Consider the following 23,556-nt stretch of genomic DNA (forward strand, 5'->3'; position numbering starts at 1 on the left):
TTTTGTGTATTTTGAAATAACTATTTTTCTACGTACGTCACTACGTGCTACGTGCTTCAATCCACGCATTATAATTTCACAAACAAAATAACGAAGTCGCTCTTTTTAGGATGTGACACTAGATCCCTGTTGCGTCCCGATTGGTTGAAATTCGTTTATAAACAGGCTAGCCTGTGAACTTACCTACCTACTTAAACAAACTTAAGTACTTATAGCAAAAATAAGAGAAAATTTGTTGAAGAAGATATTGGTTCAGTATGTTTAATTAATAATGTATGTATATACAAAGAAAAAGTTTTGTATACAATCATTACATATAATATAAGTACCTAATGTAATAAAAAACTTTCTCTTTGTATCAAAATACGGAACCAAGTGCCTTCCAACCAAGATCCAAGGTATCTCTTCTCCTTCGCCTCACGCTGTCTACTCCTCTTTATGAAACAGTTATATAAAATGCTATTGTTAAATTGTACCTAAAGTTTATTCAGCTAAAATACAATACTCAGCAGACTCGGGTTCAGACTATTGCAATAACTATCACTATTTATCACTAATTCGTGGATTGACAGTGAGCTTGATTTTTGAATCAAGTATTTTGATACTTCTACTTACCTACCTTGGGAATTTGATTATTACAGCTGACTTACATTCTATTAGCTATAGGTGGTATATAATTTACATATAGGTCTTAGTGAGTAGTGTAGCGAAGCTTACCCAAAATTCAATGAACCTCGGGCAAGCCCCACAACACAACACTTATGTGCAATGCACTATAAATGAAACGTATAATTTTGAGATATGATTAATAAAGATTTAATGTAATAAATTCAGCCGATGAAGTAACAGAGTAGTATTAAAGGGTCGTCATATTGTTTTGCCAAAAGATTACCGAAATCATGGAGGCCTACGTGGGCTTTTAGAATTTTGAAAAATGTGGTATAAAATATATGGAATGGGCAAATAAACTATGCCAAGTAGGTTTTCAATTACAAAATAATTCGCGATACTATACAGAGCGTAACACCAAGTTGAGTAGGATCTTATGCGCATAAAATTCTATTAACAGTAGAAAAGAGTTCCGCACGCGTTTGCCTGAGACTACGATATGAAACTGAAGCGACAAGTTAGAAAAACATAGAATACTTTTAAAAAATGCGATAGTAGTGAAATTTTAAAATAGTTCGCCGTTATAAGCCAAAAAATATAAAGTTTTTGGTAAGAAATTCCCAAAGTTTGTGACAATCTTCACGTGGTTTTTGTTGTTGGTGAGGAGCGGTTCCCCTGTCACTGGATGCAGGCCACAATCCCGACACCAAAGCGACGACAAATTATGCCCACAATCGTGTGCGGAGTGCAGTACGTTGTCCTCAAAAAATCCACACCGTAAGGTGGGAGCTGAAAAGATAAAAGAGACTAAGAATTTCTTCAAACCATGAGCCCTATCAAAACCTAAATTCACAACAAAACAAAAAACTTACCCGAAACTGGCAAAAACAGATCCGGCTTTTAATAAAAGGGAGGCGACTACGAGCCACAAGCTCGCAGCAGTTGGAGAAACAATTAATTCGCCAGGTTATAACAATTAACACATCAGAACACCATTATATGTGTCTCACAAAATAAATCCCAGGAATATTAAACCAAAATATTATTCCAAGGCACTATTGCCAAAAATCATCCACGGGAAAACACATTTGACAAACCAAATTTTCGCGTCCTTTGTTCCACGTTTCCAGGATACCAATTCAAACCTTTTAAAAAAAATTCAAGAAGTGAACCGCAACTAAACGACCAAAACGTATAAGCAAAAACAGGTTAACACTCAATTTCAAAAAAGAAGGTTACATTGCATGCAGCAAAATTATGCTGCAGTCGGTACTATTATATATTATCTATAGATAATACCTATACGTGCCTATATATCTGATACTAGCTTTTGCCCGCGACTTAGTCCGCGTGGAATTCAGTTATCGCGTGCTGTTCCCTCGGGAACGGTGCATTTTTCCGGGATAAAAAGTAGCCTATGTCACTTCTTTGGCACATAAACTAATTATCTCTATGCCAAAATCACGTCGATCCGTCGCTCCGTTTTGACGTGAAAGACGGACAAACATACAACCACACACACTTTAGCATTTATAATATTAGTATGGATTCACGTCTAAAAACCCACAATAAGTATGAGGCAACGGTACTCAACGTTATCAAAACCAGAAAAAAATTGACGTCTCGTTCAGATCTTTTAACACCACCATGTTGACTCAGATTTTCTGATATACTTACTTGACGCTAACTACTTCATAGTACGTGTGATAAACTAAAGGCCTAAACTGCTTGTGATAATAGAAAATTTTAAAATAAGGCTTCATCTGAACTTCGACGAAACGGCTGAATCCTTTGTACAGACATATAACGAAAAACATACATTTTGAGATCTTTAGAATTCTATAGTACTTAATATACTTATACCATACAATGTTTCTAAAGAAGAGAATATCATAGGTATCTACTCAATATTGCAATTATAGCAAATTAAGCTTTTAAGCATGTGAAAAACGGCATGCGGATACTTTATGAAAGAGAAAACAGCAAATACTCGTTGGGTTATATTACCCTACGAGAGTCGCCCATTTAAACTGCAAAAGCATGTTATGTCTGTAAGTTAACGATTGTCGTCTAGAGAGGTGGGTAGGTACTTCTCGACTAAAGCAACAAAGAAAGGATTTGGTGGTTCAAGCAGCAAGCTGGAAAATTAATAGGTAGGTTAGCTAACTTAGCTACCGTTAATGATTTGATTTATGAAATTGATTTAACTAACTACTTGTGGCGCCATCTGCGGTGCAAGAGCATAGGTACGTAACGTAGCAAAGTAAGTTTAGTGTAACCTAATTTTATAATATAAAGTTTGTCATGTAGGTTGGCATGTATCGGCATTAAGTAACACGCATAACATTTACAGCAATTACGAGATTTTCTTTTGCCGAATTGATCTTTAGACTGAAATTCAGCGGCGTCTTTAGCCCATGTAGCGCCCGTGTGCAATTATTACTTTAGCGCCATCTAGGAAAAGCGCGGTCAAAATGGAATAGGTACAAAGTGCCGCGGCCGGCGCCCCTAAGACCACTGCGCCCGTGTGCAACTCACACCCTGCACTATAGGTAAAGACGCCCCTGCTGAAATTTATATCATCGAAATCGTTGGAACCGTTTTCGAGATCCCCGACATATATACGCCCTCTCCCTGTACCAAAACTCAAGATGTCGCGTTTCTTAAAATATTATAAGGGTTTAGATGGTTTACCCCGGCAAAGGTAATCTTTAGAACATCAATATTTGTCGTGTACCTACCTACCTTCAACTTAACTGTAACTATTATAAAGCAATAGTTCTGTTGCGAATCTCAACTATTTAGTTCTCTATAGTGAACTTCTCTATAGGTTATGGGTCCACGCTTTTACTGCACCATCAAATTTTTTAGTAAAAGGTAGCAACCTAACCGACTAAAAGTTGAAAACCTTCGCCATTATCATTTCAAAGTTACTAATACCTTCACTAACTACCCTTAAAGTTTGAGGTCGTATCAAAAATACACGCTGTATATCTCAATAACAGCTGAACCGATTTAAATTAAACTAAGTAAATAACCGTTACGTTTATACATTAAAATACCTCATCGAAAGTGGTCCATTCGTTTGGGAGCCATAATGCCGCAGACAGACATACACACATAGTGGTCAAACTTATAGTTCCGCCGGGTCTGTATGTCCGCGGCAAGTATTTTGCATAAAGAACAATTTTAAATTCTCATCCTCTGGCTTTCGCCCTGTCGGAGGCTGAATAGCGCTTTAGACTTGCCATGCGCCACGGCGCCCGCCGTCGACAGCACGATTAAAAAACCGGCCAAGAGCGTGTCGGACACGCCCAAAATAGGGTTCCGTAGCCATTACGAAATAATTAAATATTATTTTTCTAAGGATTTCGTATTTTATACGGAATCTTCCAAGTTTAGGTATATTTTATACCTTAGGATGCTATTTAAGAGTAAATCTACTTATAATTCTCAAGCAAACTTAGCCGTTATAGTTTTCCTAGAAAATTTTATATACTTACTACCATCCTGAATTTTTTCAAATTTTTCCACCCACTGGTTTAGATTTTAGAGGGGGGAGCTCTATTTTAATGAAAATTTGACCTCAGTTGAATATTTCGCAAAAAAAATCAATGAATCGAAAAACCGTCTGCAAACCCCTAATGGTTTTAAAAGACCTATTCAACGTAACCCCACACTATAGGGTTGGATGAGAAAAAAAATCACCCCCACTTTACGTCTATGGGATTGGGAGGTACCCTAAAAAAATTTTTTTTTTGTTTTTTATTGTACCATTTTGTCGGCATAGTTTACATAGTTACTAGTGCGGTCCAAAAGTTTCTGGCTGAAGAATTTTGGCGGTTTAAAAATAAAAATAAAAAATGACATTGTGATTGTCATTTATTCTGCTTGTTTGTGTATAGTTTGCAGGTTTCTATTGGTTGTGGTTTTGATTTGACGGCGTTTAGAGGTAGTCTGAAAGTTTTCGAAATGTTTGAGTTGGAATATCGTTCCGTGATCAAGTTCCTGACAGAGGAAGGGGTCAGCCCGAACGATATAAAAAAAAGGCTAGATGCTGTGTATGGAGATACCTCTCCGTCATTTTCCACCATTAAAGAATGGAACAAGCAGTTTTGTTTAGGGCGGGAGTCCATTGACGACCAACCTCGCTCCGGCCGGCCAGTGGAAGCACTCACCGTGGACTGCGTCAAATTAGTGGAAGAGGAAGTTCTGAGTGATCGATGACTGAAGACGAAGACTAAAGAAATAGCGGCAAGGACAGGGCTTTCGAAACGTTCAGTTTTTAGGATTCTTCATGAACATCTTCACATGAATAAAGTTAGTGCGAGGTGGGTGCCCAAACTTCTTTCGAGCTTGCAGCGAAGTGAGCGAAAAGCGTGCTCTCAAGAAGTTTTAGACGCATATAGACGGCACGGAGAGAGTTATTTGGAGTCAATTGTTACGGCAGATGAAACCATGGTTTTGTACTATAATCCTCTCTCCAAAAGAGAATCGATGGAGTGGCGTCGTCCTGGTGAAAAGCCGCCTAGGAAGGCCAAGGTAACACAATCCACCAAAAAGATAATGGCTACGATATTCTGAGATTATCACTGAATACTACTGATTAACATAAAGTAAAGGAATACCACGGTAAATGGAAGCCACTACGCCACCCTTATTGAGCAGTTACGACAGGCGATCAAGCAGAAACATCGTGGAAAACTTAGCAGAGGTGTTCGGCTTCTCCACGACAATGCACCCGTTCACACTGCTTCAATTGCGAAAGCTGCTGTAGCAAAATGTGGCTTCGAGGAAATTCGCCACCCACCTTATAGTCCCGACCTGGCCCCGAGTGACTATTATTTGTTCTCGAAACTTAAGGCAGACTTAAGGGGAGAAGATTTTCTTCAGATGATGAAGTGACTCGTGCGGTTTACGCCCATTTTAAGGACAAAGTTCTGATTATTTTTTAAGGGGATAGAAATGCCTATTAAGAGATCTGAAAAGCGCATTGAAATAGAGGGAGACTATATCGAAAAATAAAAAATAAATTGTAAATATGTGTACTTCTTTTCTTTGTTAGGCCGGAAACTTTTGGACCGCACCTCGAATATCCGTGCATAATTACAGCTTTCTAGCATTGACAGTCCCTGAGCAAAGCCGCGGACGGACGGACAGACAGACATGGCGAAACTATAAGGCTTAGATGAATGATTGGTCTCGCGCGCTCGCTTGACTAGATACCGCGCTAACTAAAAACAAAACGTTCGTGAATGCGGCAACTCAATATTGTAGTGTGCGTAAGAACGGTGTAAGACAATTTGCAAGGATGCTAGTGTGCGTGACGAATTGTGTTGCCAGCTGCTCCACTGTTACCCGAATTATTGGGAAAATAAATTATTCTGTGGTCTATTAAGTTACTGGTTACAAAATATATCTTGGGAAATACTTAGAAATTAAGAAGTAATTAAGAGTGAATGTATTAATATGTTTGTGTATAGGTTAGTCGTAGGTTTTCCTTCTTTAAAAAAATGGTAGGTATGATGTAGGTATATCAATGATCAGGCCTCACTTTTAATTAAAAAATATTATTATATATATTTAAGGACATTCAATATTTACAAACTATTACTAAAAATTCATGGACTGAGTCACCCAACTAATAAGTTTTGCGTACTTAAGATAACACGTTGCACCTATAGTTAAACCTAATATAATGTACAGTTTAATTAAGACTAAAAAAAAAAATTGTTTACAAAATATACCTACATACATGGGTACATGCATACATACATACATACTTACATACATACGCTTGAAAAACATAACCCTCCTTCGGGCAGTCAGGTAAAAAATTAACATTTCAGGAAAATGGGTAGAAATACGAAAAAAAATTTTTTTCGTTTCCCGTAATACCTAAGTAAATCAGCTGATCGGGCTTTTTGACTGGGAAGACGAAAAACATTTTTAATTTTAAGACACATTCACTTAAATAGTGTCGGGTAACAATTTATACACCTTCAGTGTATATATCACAAAGATAAACATTAAATAATATAGAACTAGGTTATGTATATAATAATTACGTTAGATACTTAAATAAAATAAGTTATTAAAATTTATCATCATTTAATGATGATAACAATAAAATTCAATTTATTAAAATCTCAACCACAGGGAATTTGATTCTTGTGTACGCGGCAACACAGAATGGCGTTTAGGGTTCATGTTATTTTATTTTGTAATTTCGAAATTATACGATATTTACTGATGGTATGTGATCCCAGTGTCCTTCTTATTTCTTGTAGTATTATTTTTAAACTGTTTCACTGCGAAAACTGGCATTTCACCTCGGTTTATGACCAAAATTTAACAAAAATTCGGTACATGCACCTTACGCACAGTTTGCAAGGCGACTGACTCGCCTCGGGCTCGGGTACGCCGAATTCGGCGTACTATTTGTTGCCGCATTTGAGAAGTACGCCGGCGATATCTAGTCGAGCGAGCGCGCGAGACCAATCATTCATCTAAGCTATAAGGGTTCTGTTTTTGCCTATTTGGATCCGGAACCCTAAAAACTGGCTGAACGTGGTAATTCGGCCGACGGCGCGTACTTATTATGAATTAGTGAATAATTAATCTTAACCTGATTTTAAATTTGGACCTTGTAAATAAATAGTGTTATACTTATCATACTAATTTATTAGGGCTTTTGTGAAGTGTGTGTACAGTGTGTAGTGTGTGTCGGAGGTTTGTGGATCATAAATTGTTATTTAGTCTTAATGCTGCACAAAAAAATAAACCACGGTCTTAGAGACAATTATTATATATGTATATATAAATTATTATATATATATAATATTATAAATGCGAAATTAACTGTGTCTGTCTGTTACGCTTTAACGCTTAAACCGCTGAACCGATTTTGATGAAATTTGGTTCAGATATAGAATAGACCTTTTGGGAAAGAACATAGGCTAGTTTTATCGCGAAAAAGAGGCTTTAAGGGGTTGAAATAGGGGATAATAATTTATATGGTGGAAGTTCGTCGCTGTCGAAGATAAAACCATGAGACTTAGCATCATCTTAATAAGAAATAAGTCGATATTTGTTTGAGCTTTTTGAAAATTCGACTTCGATCTGAAGGGATGAAATAGGGGATGAAAGTTCATATCGAAGGTCGTCATTATCGAAGATAAATCGATGAATCTTTATTAAACTTGCCATTTCGGCACGTGATAAGAGATAAATAGTATTTGTCCGCGTTTTTAAAAATTCTTCCTGTGAGGAGGTGAAATAGGGGATGAAACTTTATATGGAAGATCATCATTGTGTAGAAGACAAATCGATGGTTCTTTATGAAACTTGGCATTTGGGCACTTATAAGAAATAAATACATATTTGTTCAAGTATTTTTGAAAATTTTACCTGCGAGGGGATGTTAGCAGAGCGGATGATGCAGTATTAGCAGAGCCTTCTAAGCTCATAAGCAAAATGTACCTACACAATGTGGCGTCACTTTAGATGGCTTATTGTCATAGACACAGATTTTTCTTATTTATTGCGCTTGGAATTTTGCATAAAAGTAGCTCTTATAAGAGCTACTTTTATGCAAAGTTTCTAGGATTTTAACTTTTTCTGTTAAGGCGATTTGTATGGAAACACCTTTTTAATGACTGTAGCTTTTGATTGCCTTGATTTTTTTATAGCTTTTGAGACTATTGTTTGTTTGTTTATACTCTTTATTGTACAAAAAGGAAAAACAAAAAGGTTAAGTAAAAGTGTTAAGTACAAAGGCCACAAAGGGTACAAAGGGGGGGGGGTACTATTGACCTGAGTCTATCTATGGTTTTAATTTCAACTCGATACCTATACTCCGCGCATTTGCAAGATAAAGGGTCTTGACCTTTGGTCTTGACAGACAGACGGACGGAGTACGGATGGACAGCAAAGTAATCCTATAAGGGTTCCATTTTTTCCTTTTGAGGTACGGAACCCTAAAAAACATTTGTTCCGGCGCTTTTCAAATTTCGACCTATTTACTTGAAAATATGGGGTTGAAAGTACTTAAGGATTTCCAAACAAATTTACTATAAGTAATTATATTTATCGGAAATATGTGTAGCTATGCTTTGTAAAAATGCCGTCTTAATTATAATCCTACCCTCCTAACTTACAATAAAGGACGTAAGACGTCAAGAGTTCACTATGAAGGATTAGTCCTTTTGTGTTGGCAGGGTAGAATACACGTCGTTTTGCTAAAATGTGGCTACACGCAAAATATTTATGTTTTACTGTTTTACCAAAGAACATGGACGGAAGAAGAAAAAAAATTGTTTATATTTATAGCAATGTATTAAAATAGGTAGGTTTTCAGTAAACCGTAGAAGTTTCTATGTAGTATTATTGGCAGAATAGGTATCCTAAATAAATTAAATACATCCCAAAGTTACTGTTCCACGCGGACGATGTCGCGGGCAAAAGCTAGTAAATAAATAAATATCATGAGACACTACACCAATTGACCTAGTCCCAAACTAAGCAATGCTTGTACTATGGATACTAGCTAGGCAACGGATAAACACAATAATATAGATAAATACATACTTAAATACATATTAAACATCCAAGACCCGAGAACAAACATTCGTATTATTCATACAAATATCTGCCCCGGCCGGGAATCGAACCCGGGACCTCAAGCTTCGTAGTTAGGTTCTTTAACCACTTGGCCATCTGGTCATAATAATTGTTTCGCTATTTTATAGGTTGTCAATACCAATTTGAAAGAAATTAAATAAAATGAAGATCGTATGGATAAAGTAACTATATTTATTAATGTATAATGTACAATGAAAATTTCTATAACAAAAATAAGTCATTTCAGCAAACATTCATTCAATTAACTACTTATACTGTAACAATTTCTATCCATTTTGTTGCTAAACATGGGTAGATAGGTTATATCACAGACACGCATACGTGAAAGGTACTTTGTTGTTAGAACTTATTTATGGGAATGCAAGTAATTACCTGTACATTTATCACAAAACATATCTATAGCGATTTATTGTCATTGAGTATAAAAGGAAAATCGACAACTCGAAATTATACGTCCAATCAGAAAAATTACAATTTTTACGCGGGGCGGCTGTAAAGTTCTAAGCCTAAGGTACTTTGAAGTTGCATATGGCATTAGCGGTAGGTACCTACCTACTGGCCACTAAAAATACCAATGAACTAAAATAATTTCCTTGCTCACCCGCGACCTTACGATAGCTAAGCTTATGCAAAATATGCGTGTTCATGCAGTTGCTCCACCTCCACACTGTAAGAACACACACAAATCACACAAACCCATCTATCACCACCACCACCACCACACTACACTGACGCGTTTCGAACTCAACCAGAGCTCATCTTCAGAGTGACACAACCGTACACCATGCTACCAGTTGTTAGACTAACGAACCACAACCACCGTTTTAACTTGTCACTGTAACTCCCCAAGTACCCACATACGTTTTATGAAACAAAACAAAACTACCCACAAATTATTAATACATTTTTTAACCGTCCTTCAAAACTACCTTGATTTTTATTTATTTACTGTCAAGGCATGTTTTATTAACTACCATTGCTGAAATTAGATCCAAGCCGTAGCAAGGGAGATGAAACTAAATTTACCTGCTCATTAATAATAGACCCCATACTGTTGTATCTAATTATCTCCATGCATTCTAAAACATCGAGACGAAACCCCTTGCCACAATAACAGCAGCTTGAGCAGTAAATAAATAAAAATTAAGGTAGTTTTGAAGGACGGTTAAAAAATGTATTAATAATTTGTGGGTAGTTCTGTTTTGTTTCATAAAACGTATGTGGGTACTTGGGGAGTTACAGTGACAAGTTAAAACGGTGGTTGTGGTTCGTTAGTCTAACAACTGGTAGCATGGTGTACGGTTGTGTCACTCTGAAGATGAGCTCTGGTTGAGTTCGAAACGCGTCAGTGTAGTGTGGTGGTGGTGGTGGTGATAGATGGGTTTGTGTGATTTGTGTGTGTTCTTACAGTGTGGAGGTGGAGCAACTGCATGAACACGCATATTTTGCATAAGCTTAGCTATCGTAAGGTCGCGGGTGAGCAAGGAAATTATTTTAGTTCATTGATATGGACCTCCGCAAAGTAACGCCTGATTCAATAAATTACTAAAAATACCATTTAAAAAGTAAATAATTAAAAGAAAAAAAGTCTTTCTTTTATTACCTACATCTCGAGATATCCGACGATAGAGGTGCTCAATTTTCGTGATATAGGTACGTTGATTATTCACACATAATGGAATTATCAACGTATATCACGAAAATTGAGCTCCGTGCAGTCATTAGGTTCTCACGAAAAGTGACAAATCGCAGAAAAGTATTTTTGAAGTAATGGCTAGTATTTACGGCGCATCAGGCCCTTCTCATGCCACTGTTAAAAATGGAGTCGACTTTTTAAACTTGGACGGGAGTCGATCGAAGACGATCCTCGCTCAGGGCGGCCAATATCGGTTGTGACTGAAGAAAATACTGAAAAAGTCAAGGAAAACGTTAATGTTAGAGGATCGGAGAATTAAGGTTTGGCAAATAGCTGAAGCCTTAGGTATTAGTAATTAAAGTTTTGTAGAGATTTTGCATCATTTGCATATGAAAAAGTTAGTGCGCGTTGGGTGCCGAAAATGCTCACAGCTTTCGGTAAAGAACGTCGTGTTCAACCTTGTCATGCATTTTTAGAATTGTGTGAGATGGTTTAGATGAAGTTTGTTCCCGTATAGTAACTGTTGATGCAACATGGATCAGACAGTATGATCCAGAGACAAAGTCTGAATCTATGCAGTGGACCGAAAAGGGTGAAAGGCCACCGAAGAAATTCAAGGTTTAAAGATCGGCGTCTAAGCTAATGGCCACCGTGTTTTGGATTGCGAAGGCCTTCTTTTAATAGACTATTTGGCAAAAGGCTTTACAGTAAATGCAGTTTATTATGCAGAGCTATTAAGAAAGGTGCGACAAGCCATAGTCGAGAAACGACGGGGCAAACTGACCAGTCATTTTGTTTTTGCAAGACAACGCCCCCGTTCACACCGCTAGTGTTGCCAAGCTTGCTCTGTATAAAACTGGCTTCGAGGAAATTGATCATCCACCCTACAGTCCAGATCTGGCCCCTAGCGATTATTTTCTATTCAGCAATTTGAAGAAAGATTTAAGGGGAAAGCGATTTGGCAGTGATGAAGAAATGAAGGCGGCTGTACAGGAACATTTCGACAGCCAAAATATATATTTTTTTAACGGTCTACAAAGCATTATTTAAAAAATGTAATAAATGCATTGAATTAAAGGGAGATTTTATTGAAAAATAAAAAAAGTAAAAAAAAAACTGGATATTTTTTTTCTACCTTAGGCATAAACTCTAATTTTTTAATCCGTAGAATTCTGACGTTTCTTGGTATTACCAGTGGAAAAAACGTTCCTCAGATACTTATGTGGTGAGAAATGCGAAGAAAAATAAATGTAATGATTTACAATCATTTTTGTATATTGTTTGTTAAAATATACTTGGTTTAATGTTAAACTGCACAATTTAGACATAATAAATAATATATATTTTTGAATTGTTCCTGATTCGTCGTAATCCTGTTTCGTCGGATTCCTGATTCGTCGGATTTTCAATATCAAATGAAACTATGCAATTACCGTGACTACTTTTGTATTTAATATTTAAAAAGGAAAAATATGTCATTATCGGTATCACTTTGACGATTGTCGTATGTTAGAAACCTTCGGACTAATTTTATATTTTTAAATTTAATCAACATGCCATTTATGTCGTAAAACGTAATTCCATTATTAAAAAATCTTAGAAAATAAAATATACAAAACACCACAAAACACATTCGTAGCAGAACGGAAACTTAAGCTGTCAACTGTCTTTTTTTCATCAAAGTATAAAAAAAAATTACGCCATGGTAACTAGGGATGGCGATTCTTCCGGAAAAAGATCGATTTTTAAAGCTGGAAATTGTGAGACAAGAAAAAAGTAAATTTAATAAATGTTTCGTGGATGAGATGGTGTTAGAAAAAGGCATCACTGTACTTCGCTTACCCCCATACCACTGTGAGCTGAACTCGATTGAGTTAATTTGGGCTCAGGTAAAAGGCCATGTAGCCAGAAATAATAAAACTTTTAAAATGGCTGAAGTAAAAGAATTGTTACTCCAAGGAGTAAATAAAATTACTGCGAAAGAATGGCAAGGTTGTATATCACATACAATAAAAGAAGAAGACAAATTATGCAACCTTGACCATTATTAGATAGTGTTTGCGATAAATTTGTGAGGGAAAGTGATGACAGTGACAGCTATTTTTATACAGATGATGATGATGATTCTGATGGTAATAAATAAAAGATTTACATACCTTATAAACATAAGTTGTGTAAATCTTTTATATATATATATATTTTTTGTTATTTATTTCTAGTGCCTTAATAAAGTTGACTTGTAAAGTGTTCAACTTAGAAGTACTGTTCTCTATTTGATCTATTACCTTAAACATTAAATTTTCCATACTCGCTGAAAAATGGAATTATTATAAAATACCGAGCTTTATTTCAACATTACAAAGCCCTTTTTATCCTTCTGTACTTCTTTCTTTCGTGACCATATTGTTGACTTACGTACCTAGTACCTACACCTCTCATCGTAATTATTGTAATGAGTTTTTTTTTATGGCAGCTTTCTGCCTTTTTGATAATAGTAAGTCGGCCAACAACGGCCTGACAACAAGTTTGATTAAATGATAGGTCAGTCTGCCAATAATAAGTCCAGAGAAAAAGGTTCCTTACTCCTGAAACGCCAAATTATGACAGTTGTCAGAATACTACGGACTAAAAAATTAGAGTAAGTATAGAACTTTTTAGCCGTCCCTTGTAAATCTACAAGGAAAACTGTCCATCCTTAATATACATATAAAAATAGAATCTTGTCCCATGGTAAAATTGACAATTTGGATACAGGTCGTAGAAAATAAATACTTACCATCTGTATTTCGTCACTACTTTGAAAAAATCTCGTATCTCAAATAAATACATCAGCAAAATTGAACCTTGACATAATGGTCATCAAGTGCACTCAGAAAAATTATACATTTTCAGATACGAGTTTTTTTAAAGTAGTGACGATTTGTGTTTATGTACCTAGACTATTTGAAAATATGTTCCACCCGAAATAATTCGTTTTGAGCATAGGCACATATAAGGTTTTGGTCTTTAGACTAAATACATTAAATTATAGGGTAAGTATTTAATTTTGTTGCAAATTTATAAAAGGCAAAATACAATTCGAGCTTAATTTACAACGAAAAATTGACCGAATTCAATATAGTCAATTTAAGTCAACGATTTTCCATTTGTACTGAATGACTGTAAATTACTACAGCTCTTGGAATTTGCCAGTAGGCGGTAGTAGGCAATAATTAACAATGAAAACATACAATTATGTCGTCAGTAATTGCAATCCTACAAATGTTAAAGTTTGGATGATTATTACTCTATCATGCAAAAATAGCTCATCGACTTGGGATGAAATTAGGTAACAGGTAGGAAAACATAATTTGACGATTTTTAATAATTTTACCTAAAATTACAAAATCTAAATACAGTAGGGCAATAATGCTAGGTTTACACGAGCATAGCAACTAATGCTTAGTGGTGTGCAACTGCAAGCGCAACTAAATAAAAGTCGGTGCTGTTCACCAAGCGATAAGTAAAACTCAAACTAAAAATTTACTGATACTCGTCTCTGGTGTAAGTAATGATTGATAACCGAAGACTAAATACTATTACCATTGTCTTACACCAATGTAACACTAGATAAACCCCTTGTTATAAACTAAACACTAATGACAAGCAGAATTGTACTAAGCCCATGAAAACCTAGCATAACGCTATGTTATTAAAAGTATGGACGTTTAAATTTCACAATGTAACATAAACTAAAAAAAAAGAAACAAAATAAATCCGTTCATGATCAGAGAGGCTACTACGAAACTCGCAAATTGAAGTTCGTATCGCACCGTCCCTTTCACTTGCGTATGAAATGACATAAGCGTCAGCAGGACGGCAAAATACGAAGTTCTAGTTTTGCACTTCGTGGTATAGAGCCTGATGTTCGAGATTGACACTATCAGTAATACTAGGTAACTTATTTCTAACAGTGTTACTATACAAATTATTTATACCAATTTCAATGGGAGTTATCAGAATATCGTGTTTGCATGGGTACTGGTAGTGCCTTAATTTGTATAAATAAAAAAGAACTTACTGAATAATATATAATATCTAACTCTCAGTAAGACTTTGTAATTTTTAATTGTAAGTATGTTTCCCAGCATCAAGGGCGGTTTTGGAGTAACCAGTAGGGCGACCGCCCATGGCCATGGCCCGCGCGACAATCCAAGCAGGAGATATTAGACTAATGTTTCCCTGCTTGGATAATACCATAACGAGTATGTCATTCATTAGATACTAGTTATGGTATTAATGTTCCACATCACCGTAACTAATTTCTTGGTGAAGATATATCCGCCTGGAGCATCGCTATGGCTAAGGCCGTCCTTTCCTTACCCTGAATACCTAATACTAATACATAACGGACATAAGAAAGACACATCGAATGCCAAGAAGGAGGACTACGGGAAGACTATGTCGGCATTAATGTATGTATGTATCCATGCATAAAAACCCTGTAATAGTGGTAACCACACGGGTTGGTAAATTTTTTCAGCATCTGGCCGTACATAAAACACATAAAATTAACAGATTGTATTGAGAAATAGATATACAAGATGTTAATTAAATAACTGAAAACCTCACACTCCAAAAATTTTTTTTCATTTTAAATTTATTTTTCATTAATGAATTTATTTTTGAATATTTTCATTATTTTGAAAGATATTGGTGTGTTTTGCTAAGTCAGTAATCCTACTTCATTTCTATTTTACACTCATGATTTGTATTTTGTCAGTTGCGCTTTAAAGTCAGGAAGGATACTTTCTGGCGGGCGCTATCTATTCCACTATGTAGCAGTCGACTGTTCAAATTTCTTATTCTGTTCAATTTTTTTTCTACGTGTAGTACTACTCTCTTTTTTAATTAGCGTACAATTTAGTACATTTTTCGTACATTTTTTCTGATTCACAAGAAATTTGAAAACACGACTGCTATATAATGAAATAGATAGCGCCCGCCAGGAAGTATCCTTCCAAATTGATCACTGTTTTCTCGTAACTACGGGTAGTAATATTTTTTTAAGCGTACAATTTTGTACATTTTTTGATGTGAGTTTGAATTCCATGCGACACCATGCCAACGCCAGGAAGTAGGTATGACACTGTTGAAGTCGTAATTTTTAGACGGCATAATAAAAAAAGGGATTTAAAAACACAAACACAACCTAATTTAAAACAGTGTAATCGATTCTACTCTCGATTCTGGGCGACTTTCTGGTTTTCAGTTATTTAATTAACACCTTGTAGAAAGACGAACTTGTCCCATAAAAGGATCTCTTTTTTAATTTACAGGCTCCTAGTAGTCAGATTTACCAAAGTCATGCATTATTATGCGCATTGCAGAAGGTACTTCAAGAATAGTAAATTTAGGTAGGTAGGTAACTATAGATATATAGGGTTAAACAGATTGAAGCACAGAACAATAAAAATCTTTTTTATTGTTCTGTGATTTTAAGAGTCCTAGTTTTAAATTTTCTTGATATTTCAACTTTTTACTACCTACATGTATGTATGTGTGTATGTGTGTGTTCTTGAGTTGCATTTATTTATATTAATCTGTAGGTACAATAAAGGTCATAAATATATGTGAGTTACCAAGGCGTCAAAATATCTATCAACCTTTATACCACTGCACATAAGGTTGGTGATTACATATATTTCACTCGATGGCTGTACAGATATTTATGCCCTGGACTGTGTTACCAAGGCAAGGGTCAAAAATATCTATACACCTCTATGCCACTAACCATTAGGTTGGTGTTTACATATATTTAAATCGATAGCTGTATAACTATTTATGTCCTCGACTGTAACTATGTATGGGGTATATGGGATATACATAATAAAATGAATGCACTTTTCATGTGGCAGCTAGAAAACTAGAACTCTTTATCTGTCCCAACTGTATAAAATCATAAAATCAAAATGACTTAACAAATAATTGAGCAAACAATACACAAAGTATTATAGTATAATATTTGCTCGAGCCTCAAAATAAATTCATTCGTTATCATTTTTACGGGTCTTTTTGGTACTGGCCGCTTTATTGTCACCCGAGGGGAACATGCCCCGGAAACTGTTGCGCTGTTCTTTGACTTGGGATTCCTTGTCCAGGTTGGAGATGACATCTCTGTTTCTTTTTAAATTTTTGTCTTCAGTTAGGTCGATGGAGGAGGCAAGTGATTCTAAGGAGGTGACTGTGGAGCGAGCTTCGACTTTGTGCCTTACGGCTAGATCAAGGTAGGGCCGCGGCAAAGACTGGTGGGAGACGGGCTCGGACGCCGCGCTCGCAGGCGTCGGCGCATCCTCTTCGGCGGCCAGGCGCATTATATCGCGCTGTGACTCGCGCGCCTCCATCAGGAAAACACTTTCCTGTTGTGCCGGTCAAATATAATAAAGCACATTTAAATAAAAACCTTATTTTTTTAAGAGCATGGTGTAATAATGTGATATGAACTGTAGAACTGAATTAAAGCGCATGCAAGGGCGCGAGTAACAAATGTGCATGATATAAAAAAAGGCTGAATGATGATATGTATGCAAACATTTACCTTAACTTCTTTGGTGATGTACTGATCGAGCTTGTCGTATATTACGGCATGGAGACCCAAGTCTTTGAGTTTCTGGATGGTGGCTTTGTCGTTGTTGTCATCACCCCAACAAAATATGATTAGACCGACGTCTGTAGCCAGTTTCACCTGAAAATCATTTGAAAATCATAAATGATACATACAAACGAAACTTCTCTACCGCTGTATAGTCATAAAAAAAATCTCGGATTTTCTTCATACAACGAAAATAAAGATCACTATCTAATTTTTGAGAATCCCCATGAGAATTTAGAGATAGTAAAAGCTAGTAACAAGTAAACATTTGATCAAGGGTCATGGGCCTTCTAGATCTAGATCTTGGCGTGAGTCGTAGGTAACGTGTCACGCGCTGTAGATCACGGCCCCCGGGCTCGCGTTTATTTACGTACCTGGGCCAATCAACTTTTTTACCCACACTGATCTGTTCGCGACATTTTTCAAACAATTGCAGATTTTTGTAAGTAGGTAGACATGTTTTTTTCTGTAATTTAATAGATGGTGTACATGAATACATGCCATCCTACGTAAGTTCAACCTATTAAACAGTGAAATATCTTGTTGGAAGTACGATTTTTTGGTAATGCCAGAGACAATTTTGGTAATGCAGGAGACGCCCAATGTCGGTAAAATAGTTAATTGGCCTACCTAAGCACGGTCAGCAATTTCAAGGCTTCCTTACCTAGCCCGGTGGCTACTCTCAACTATAACGTGACCGTTATTCAACTATAGGTGAAGACCAAAAAGTTTCTCCCCTTAACGCAGGTAGGTAAGTAGTTAGAATTACTTAAAACTTTTTCCATTGCGACACGAAAATTACTTAATCATACATTTGCATGGATAGTAATGTCTGAAAAATTTAGAAACTCTTTATTTCAATAGGAATAACCTTTCTAAATAACAGAAAAAAATACAAATTTTTAGGTAGCATCAATTCATTTAAAAAAATAAAAAAATGAAATGAGTTTTTCATGTAGGTACACACGCCCATAGAAACTGACATGAGCTTCTATGGGTGTGTAATGAAAAACAGGATCGGTATTTCCATGTCGGTATTATCCGAGCCGGTAAAGAGAGAGAACATGTGAAAACGATAGAGTCAAAGACACATAAATTCTTTTTTTAATGTTTTTATTCTATACTATGGAACAACCCGTAACCGCCCGGACTGTCATAATTTGTGGTAAAGAAAACTCTTTCATTTTTTTAAATTAATTGATGCTACTTAAAAATCTGATACTTTTTCTGTTGATTAGAAAGATTATTCCTATCGATATAAAAAGTTTCAAGCGTTTCTTAAATTTTCATCCATTCCCCATTTTCGTATCACAATGGAAAAAATTATAGTAATTTTAATTACCTGCGTTAAGTTTTGCTACTTTTTGGTCTTCACCTCTATGTTTAATACTAGATGTTGCCCACGATTACGCCCGCGAGGAATTAGTTTATCGGGAACTATGTAGTTTAGTTTTCCGGAATAAAAACATCCTATGCCCTTCCCAGGGTTTAAAAAATCTCCATACAGATTTTCATCTAATACATCGGTTCAGCAGGTGCATGAAGAGGTAACAGACAGATAGATTGATGTAAACACACAGTTACTTTCGCATTTATCTCATTTATCTATGTAACGTAATGAATCGTAAAATGTGTTGCTAATCATTTTATTGTGATATTTGTTTTTATCTCTTATTGATTCGTTATTAGCTTCATAAAATAATGAATTAATTTATTTCCTGTATAAACAACATGCCAGCCCATGCCGTGCCTATCTCTTCCCGTGGATATCGTAATAGGCGACTAAGGGACCTGATTGTGAGAGTAGGCAGCAGCGCACAGCGTTTATATTACAGAAAAGATGTCTAAGGACTGTATATCGCATGCGTACCGAAGAGTCTCTTCGAAACGTCTTTCGGGAAAAACACTTCCTAACTCTGACATGCATATACATCCTAGAATTATGTTTATTTGTTGGAAATCAGCCAGAATTCTTTCCAAAGAGATCATGTACCTAAGTTTAATGTTCGATCTCAATATAAATATGATCTTAAACTTCCCAAGATCAACAACTCAATGTTTAAAAAAAGTGCTTTAATATCAGCTATTCATGTATTTAATAATCTTCCCAATGATATAAAAAGTATAATATAAAAATGGCTAATAGAAAAGGCTTTTTCTAATTTAAAAGAATTTTATGCTACTTAGTAAATTGTGGATTCGACTTTACGAAGTATAAAACATTGTATGCCCGGAAGGGTAACTGTTGAGACACTAAAAAATTTTCACCATCTTTGTACATACACAGATTATACAATAAAGTTTTTCTATTCTATTCTATTCTATTTCCTGGGACCTCAAAATCTGACGTCACCTTTTTTTAAATAATTGGAAAGAGTTAAGCATTACAGATGCAAGACTATAACTCCCAAGTTTCAATTCCGCTTAGTTACTGAGTAATTCATTTTTGAAAATGGATACTTTTTAAAACGGTAAATTGAACAATATGTTTTATTTGGAAAAAGTTACGCGCTAGAAATTCATTTCTTTTATAGGTATTTAGAGGAATTCAAATTATAGATTTTAAACTCATTTCCAACTTTCTAAAGTGAGTATTTACGACAAAATTAAATAATTTCGTTTATTTTAATATTATTTTCTCCGAAATTACAAAGTTTGCGCATTTCTGTTTCAATGAGAAATATAGCTCAAAACATAAACTACACGTACTAAAAAAACCGGATGCGAATCTCATGGAATTCAGGAGATACAAATATTTTTTGATTTTAATCAAGGTTGTCACATAATTTCGTTTTTATTTACCGGTATGTGTTTTATTAAAAAAAAAACGAACAAGTGCGAGTCGAACTCGCCTGGAGAGGGTTCCGTACTCTGATTTAGGTTCCATAAGTTTTTTGAAATCTGACCCACTTTCTTAGTGATTGTCAGTTTATATTGGTCGCAGTAACGAATCAAATTATTTACTTCAGAGCACAAAAAAAACAAATTATTATAAATAGTTAATAGCTTATAAATAGTGCATAAATAAAAGCCTATGCTATGCCTATGCATTGAAGAAAAATAGGTATATCTATTTCCAAACTAGGATTTGATCCTGTACCATAGAAATAAAGAAAAATATTGTTAAAAATTTCATTTTTAATACTTACAAGCTTTTTTACTGACTGTACTTTTGTTGACTGTACTTGTATTCATCAGACTTAAATTTATTTAGATTAAAGTATCAAGTCGGTACCAACCATTAAACATTGAAGAGTTCCCTATTGTGCAGACGAACCTGTTCATACCACCAAAATTTCTCTGCCAGATTATTGTATTGTCACTAGACTTGAATAAGTATACCAAATTTCAACTCAATCGGATACCGGGAAGTGGGTCAAATTTAACTTGCAAAATTCCACCCGAACAAACAGTTACATATCGTCACTACTTTGAAAAAATCTCTCGTATTTAATAAAGTTCATGTCAACAGTGACGTTAATTCAGATCAAAGTACATTGCAAGTAAAAAGCGTAAAAGTTGCAGCACTACTAAGTACAGTAAAATGCAGCCTATGATACTTCAGAGAACAAGACAAATCTAATGACACCTCGCACTTCAAAATCCGTTAAGCCGTTTAAGCTGACAGGGCGTCACAAAGAAAACAGACATACATTCATTACAAACACCCGACAAATTTTACCCTCCTTCTGCAGTCGGGTAAAAAAACGAAGTCACGTCACGATAACAGTTAAAAAATTAATTAAACTTATTTTGAAGTTACATACCGGTAAAATTTTGGGGGTCGGTTGGCTGGCGATAACCCTTGGTCGTTAATTTCCGGTATTACTTTTAAATGCATTTTACAACAAGATTCCATGAGATGCGCATCCGTTTTTTTTTGTACGTGTAGTTTATTAACCGACTTCAAAAAAGGAGGAGGTTAACAGTTCGGTTGTTTTTTTTTAATGTTTGTTACCTCAGAACTCCGCCATTTATAAACCAATTTGAAATTTTTTTTTTCCGTTCGTCTAGGAATGTCTTCAATTAGGTCCCATAAGCACCAAATCAGGATCTGATGATTGGATCTTAAGGAAATCGAAGTAACATCAAATGTTGTAGGGACACCTATAGTAAATTGGATATATTTAGTAGTAACTCGTGCATTTGCTCTTGAAATCATCATTTGGTGAAGTGATGATGAAGACCACAGTTGAGCATCGGAGTTACTACTTAATAACAAGTATTTCACGGTTTGAATTTTAATTACTTTGACACAGTTGCTAAGCAAAGCACCAGGACTCCTCAATAATGAACGTCTCTGCATCGGAAAAAGCAATATTTCGTAAAAAGTTCATATTAAACTATTGTATCTTAGATTGTTTACACTAAAAAGCGTGAAAAAAAAATTGACATCCCCGAAAACCCCTACATACCAAATTTTATCGAAATCGTGGGAGCCGAGCGTTGCGTAGCTCACGCATCCTCTCGCTCATTTAGCGAGAGCGCGGCGATCCGACGGCCCTTTTTAGGGTTCCGGAGCCAAAATGGCAAAAACGGAACCCTTATAGTTTCGAAATGTCTGTCTGTCTGTCTGTCCGTCCGTCCGCGGCTTTGCTCAGGGACTATCAATGCTAGAAAGCTGTAACTTTGCACGAATATGTATGTAAACTATGCCGACAAAATGGTAGGAAGTGGGTTTTTTTTTATCCAACCTTGTAGTGTGGGGTATCGTTGGATAGGTCTTTTAAAATCATTTGATTCAGTGATTTGTTTGCAAAATATTCAATTTTAAAGTGCAAATTTTCAGTCGAGCGTCCCCCCCCCCCCTCTAAAACCTAAACCTGGGTGGAACATTTTGAAAAAAATCAGAATGGTATTAAGTATATCAAACTTTCAAGGAAAACTATAACGGCTAAGTTTGCTTGAGAATTATTAGTAGTTTAAGAGTAAATAGCAGCCTAAGGTATAAAATATACCTAAACTTGGAAGATTCCGCATAAAATACGAAATCCTTAGAAAAATATTACTTATTTTTTTCGTAATAGCTACGAAACCCTATTTTGGGCGTGTCCGACACGCTCTTGGCCGGTTTTTTTTATCCTCCGCGAACCTCGCACTAGTTGCGCTTTGTTTATTTTTTATATATACAATTATTCTGTAAATAAATTTCTTCTACTTCTATACAATCAATTAGGGTGTTTCATTCAACACAACCAAACATACTTAAAATACAATACAATGACTTTTTATTGTACACCAGAAATAGTAAGCACATAATCTCGCATGTCAAGGTGTTTCGGCAGAAAAAGCCTTGGCAGACTTATATATTCCGGAAATGAGGGTTCATTTCGATCCCAGGTTTACTGACCAAAAACATTACAAATAGGTAAGCTCTAGAATACCCCTTTCAAGGAATAGGTCGATTATCCAGTCACCCTATAGGTATACGTGGCATAAATGTGCTATTATGTAGATCTTGACTGCTTCAACTTTTAGAATCGTGATATTTCGCGAATGGTAATTCTTAGAAAAAAAAGTATAACGACCATTTTTGTAGATAATTTTTAGATCTATAATTTTTGCCTCGGCTACTTTTTGATAAAACTTACCGTTTTCGGAAAAAAAAACAAATAACCTCAAATTTTAAACTTTGACCCCGAATAACTTTTTGCACACATGGGATCAATGGGGACTTTTGACACTTTATTCCTAATGGTGTACCCAAGGTCTTCACCAAAATTCGGCTTTGTCGGAATTTATGGAAATTGAAATGTCTATATTGAGCGGAGTAGAGGTTGCTCACATAATGTCGTATGTGAAGGTGTTTCGGCAGAAACAGCATTGGCAGACTTATATATTCCGGAAATGAGGGTTCATACCGACCGACTGGAATTGGTTTCATGCTGGTATCAGATGGGTATATTTAGGGGTCCTGGTGGTCACCTTTGAGAGCGTCTACCAAGCACTTCCGGCAAAAAAAAATACTGACATATTTCGTTTTACTGTACTCTAGTAAATTCCTAACTGATGCCATGACTATTATTTCAGTATCAGA

General features: G+C 35.7%; 1 protein-coding gene across 6 annotated transcripts in view; it reads right to left on the minus strand.

The window, feature by feature from the left end:
- Window positions 1-792: 792 nt before the first annotated feature.
- The window catches only part of LOC141426538 (glycerophosphocholine phosphodiesterase GPCPD1), a 30,975-nt gene continuing 8,211 nt past the window's right edge, over window positions 793-23,556 (minus strand). For 2 of the 6 annotated variants that reach the window (XM_074085529.1, XM_074085528.1), the window contains exons 7-8: window positions 17,466-17,612; window positions 9,404-17,286 (exon numbers count right to left, since the gene is read on the minus strand). In XM_074085529.1, the coding sequence (XP_073941630.1) occupies window positions 16,915-17,286; window positions 17,466-17,612 (519 nt within the window). In that variant the 3' untranslated portion in view covers window positions 9,404-16,914. Of the gene's footprint in view, window positions 2,399-9,403; window positions 17,287-17,465; window positions 17,613-23,556 lie in introns of those variants that run through there. The other 4 variants (XR_012451247.1, XR_012451246.1, XM_074085531.1 and 1 more) reach the window with 4 other exon arrangements.

Source organism: Choristoneura fumiferana, chromosome 3 (genome assembly GCF_025370935.1).
Source record: "Choristoneura fumiferana chromosome 3, NRCan_CFum_1, whole genome shotgun sequence".
In the NCBI taxonomy this organism is placed as follows: domain Eukaryota; kingdom Metazoa; phylum Arthropoda; class Insecta; order Lepidoptera; family Tortricidae; genus Choristoneura; species Choristoneura fumiferana.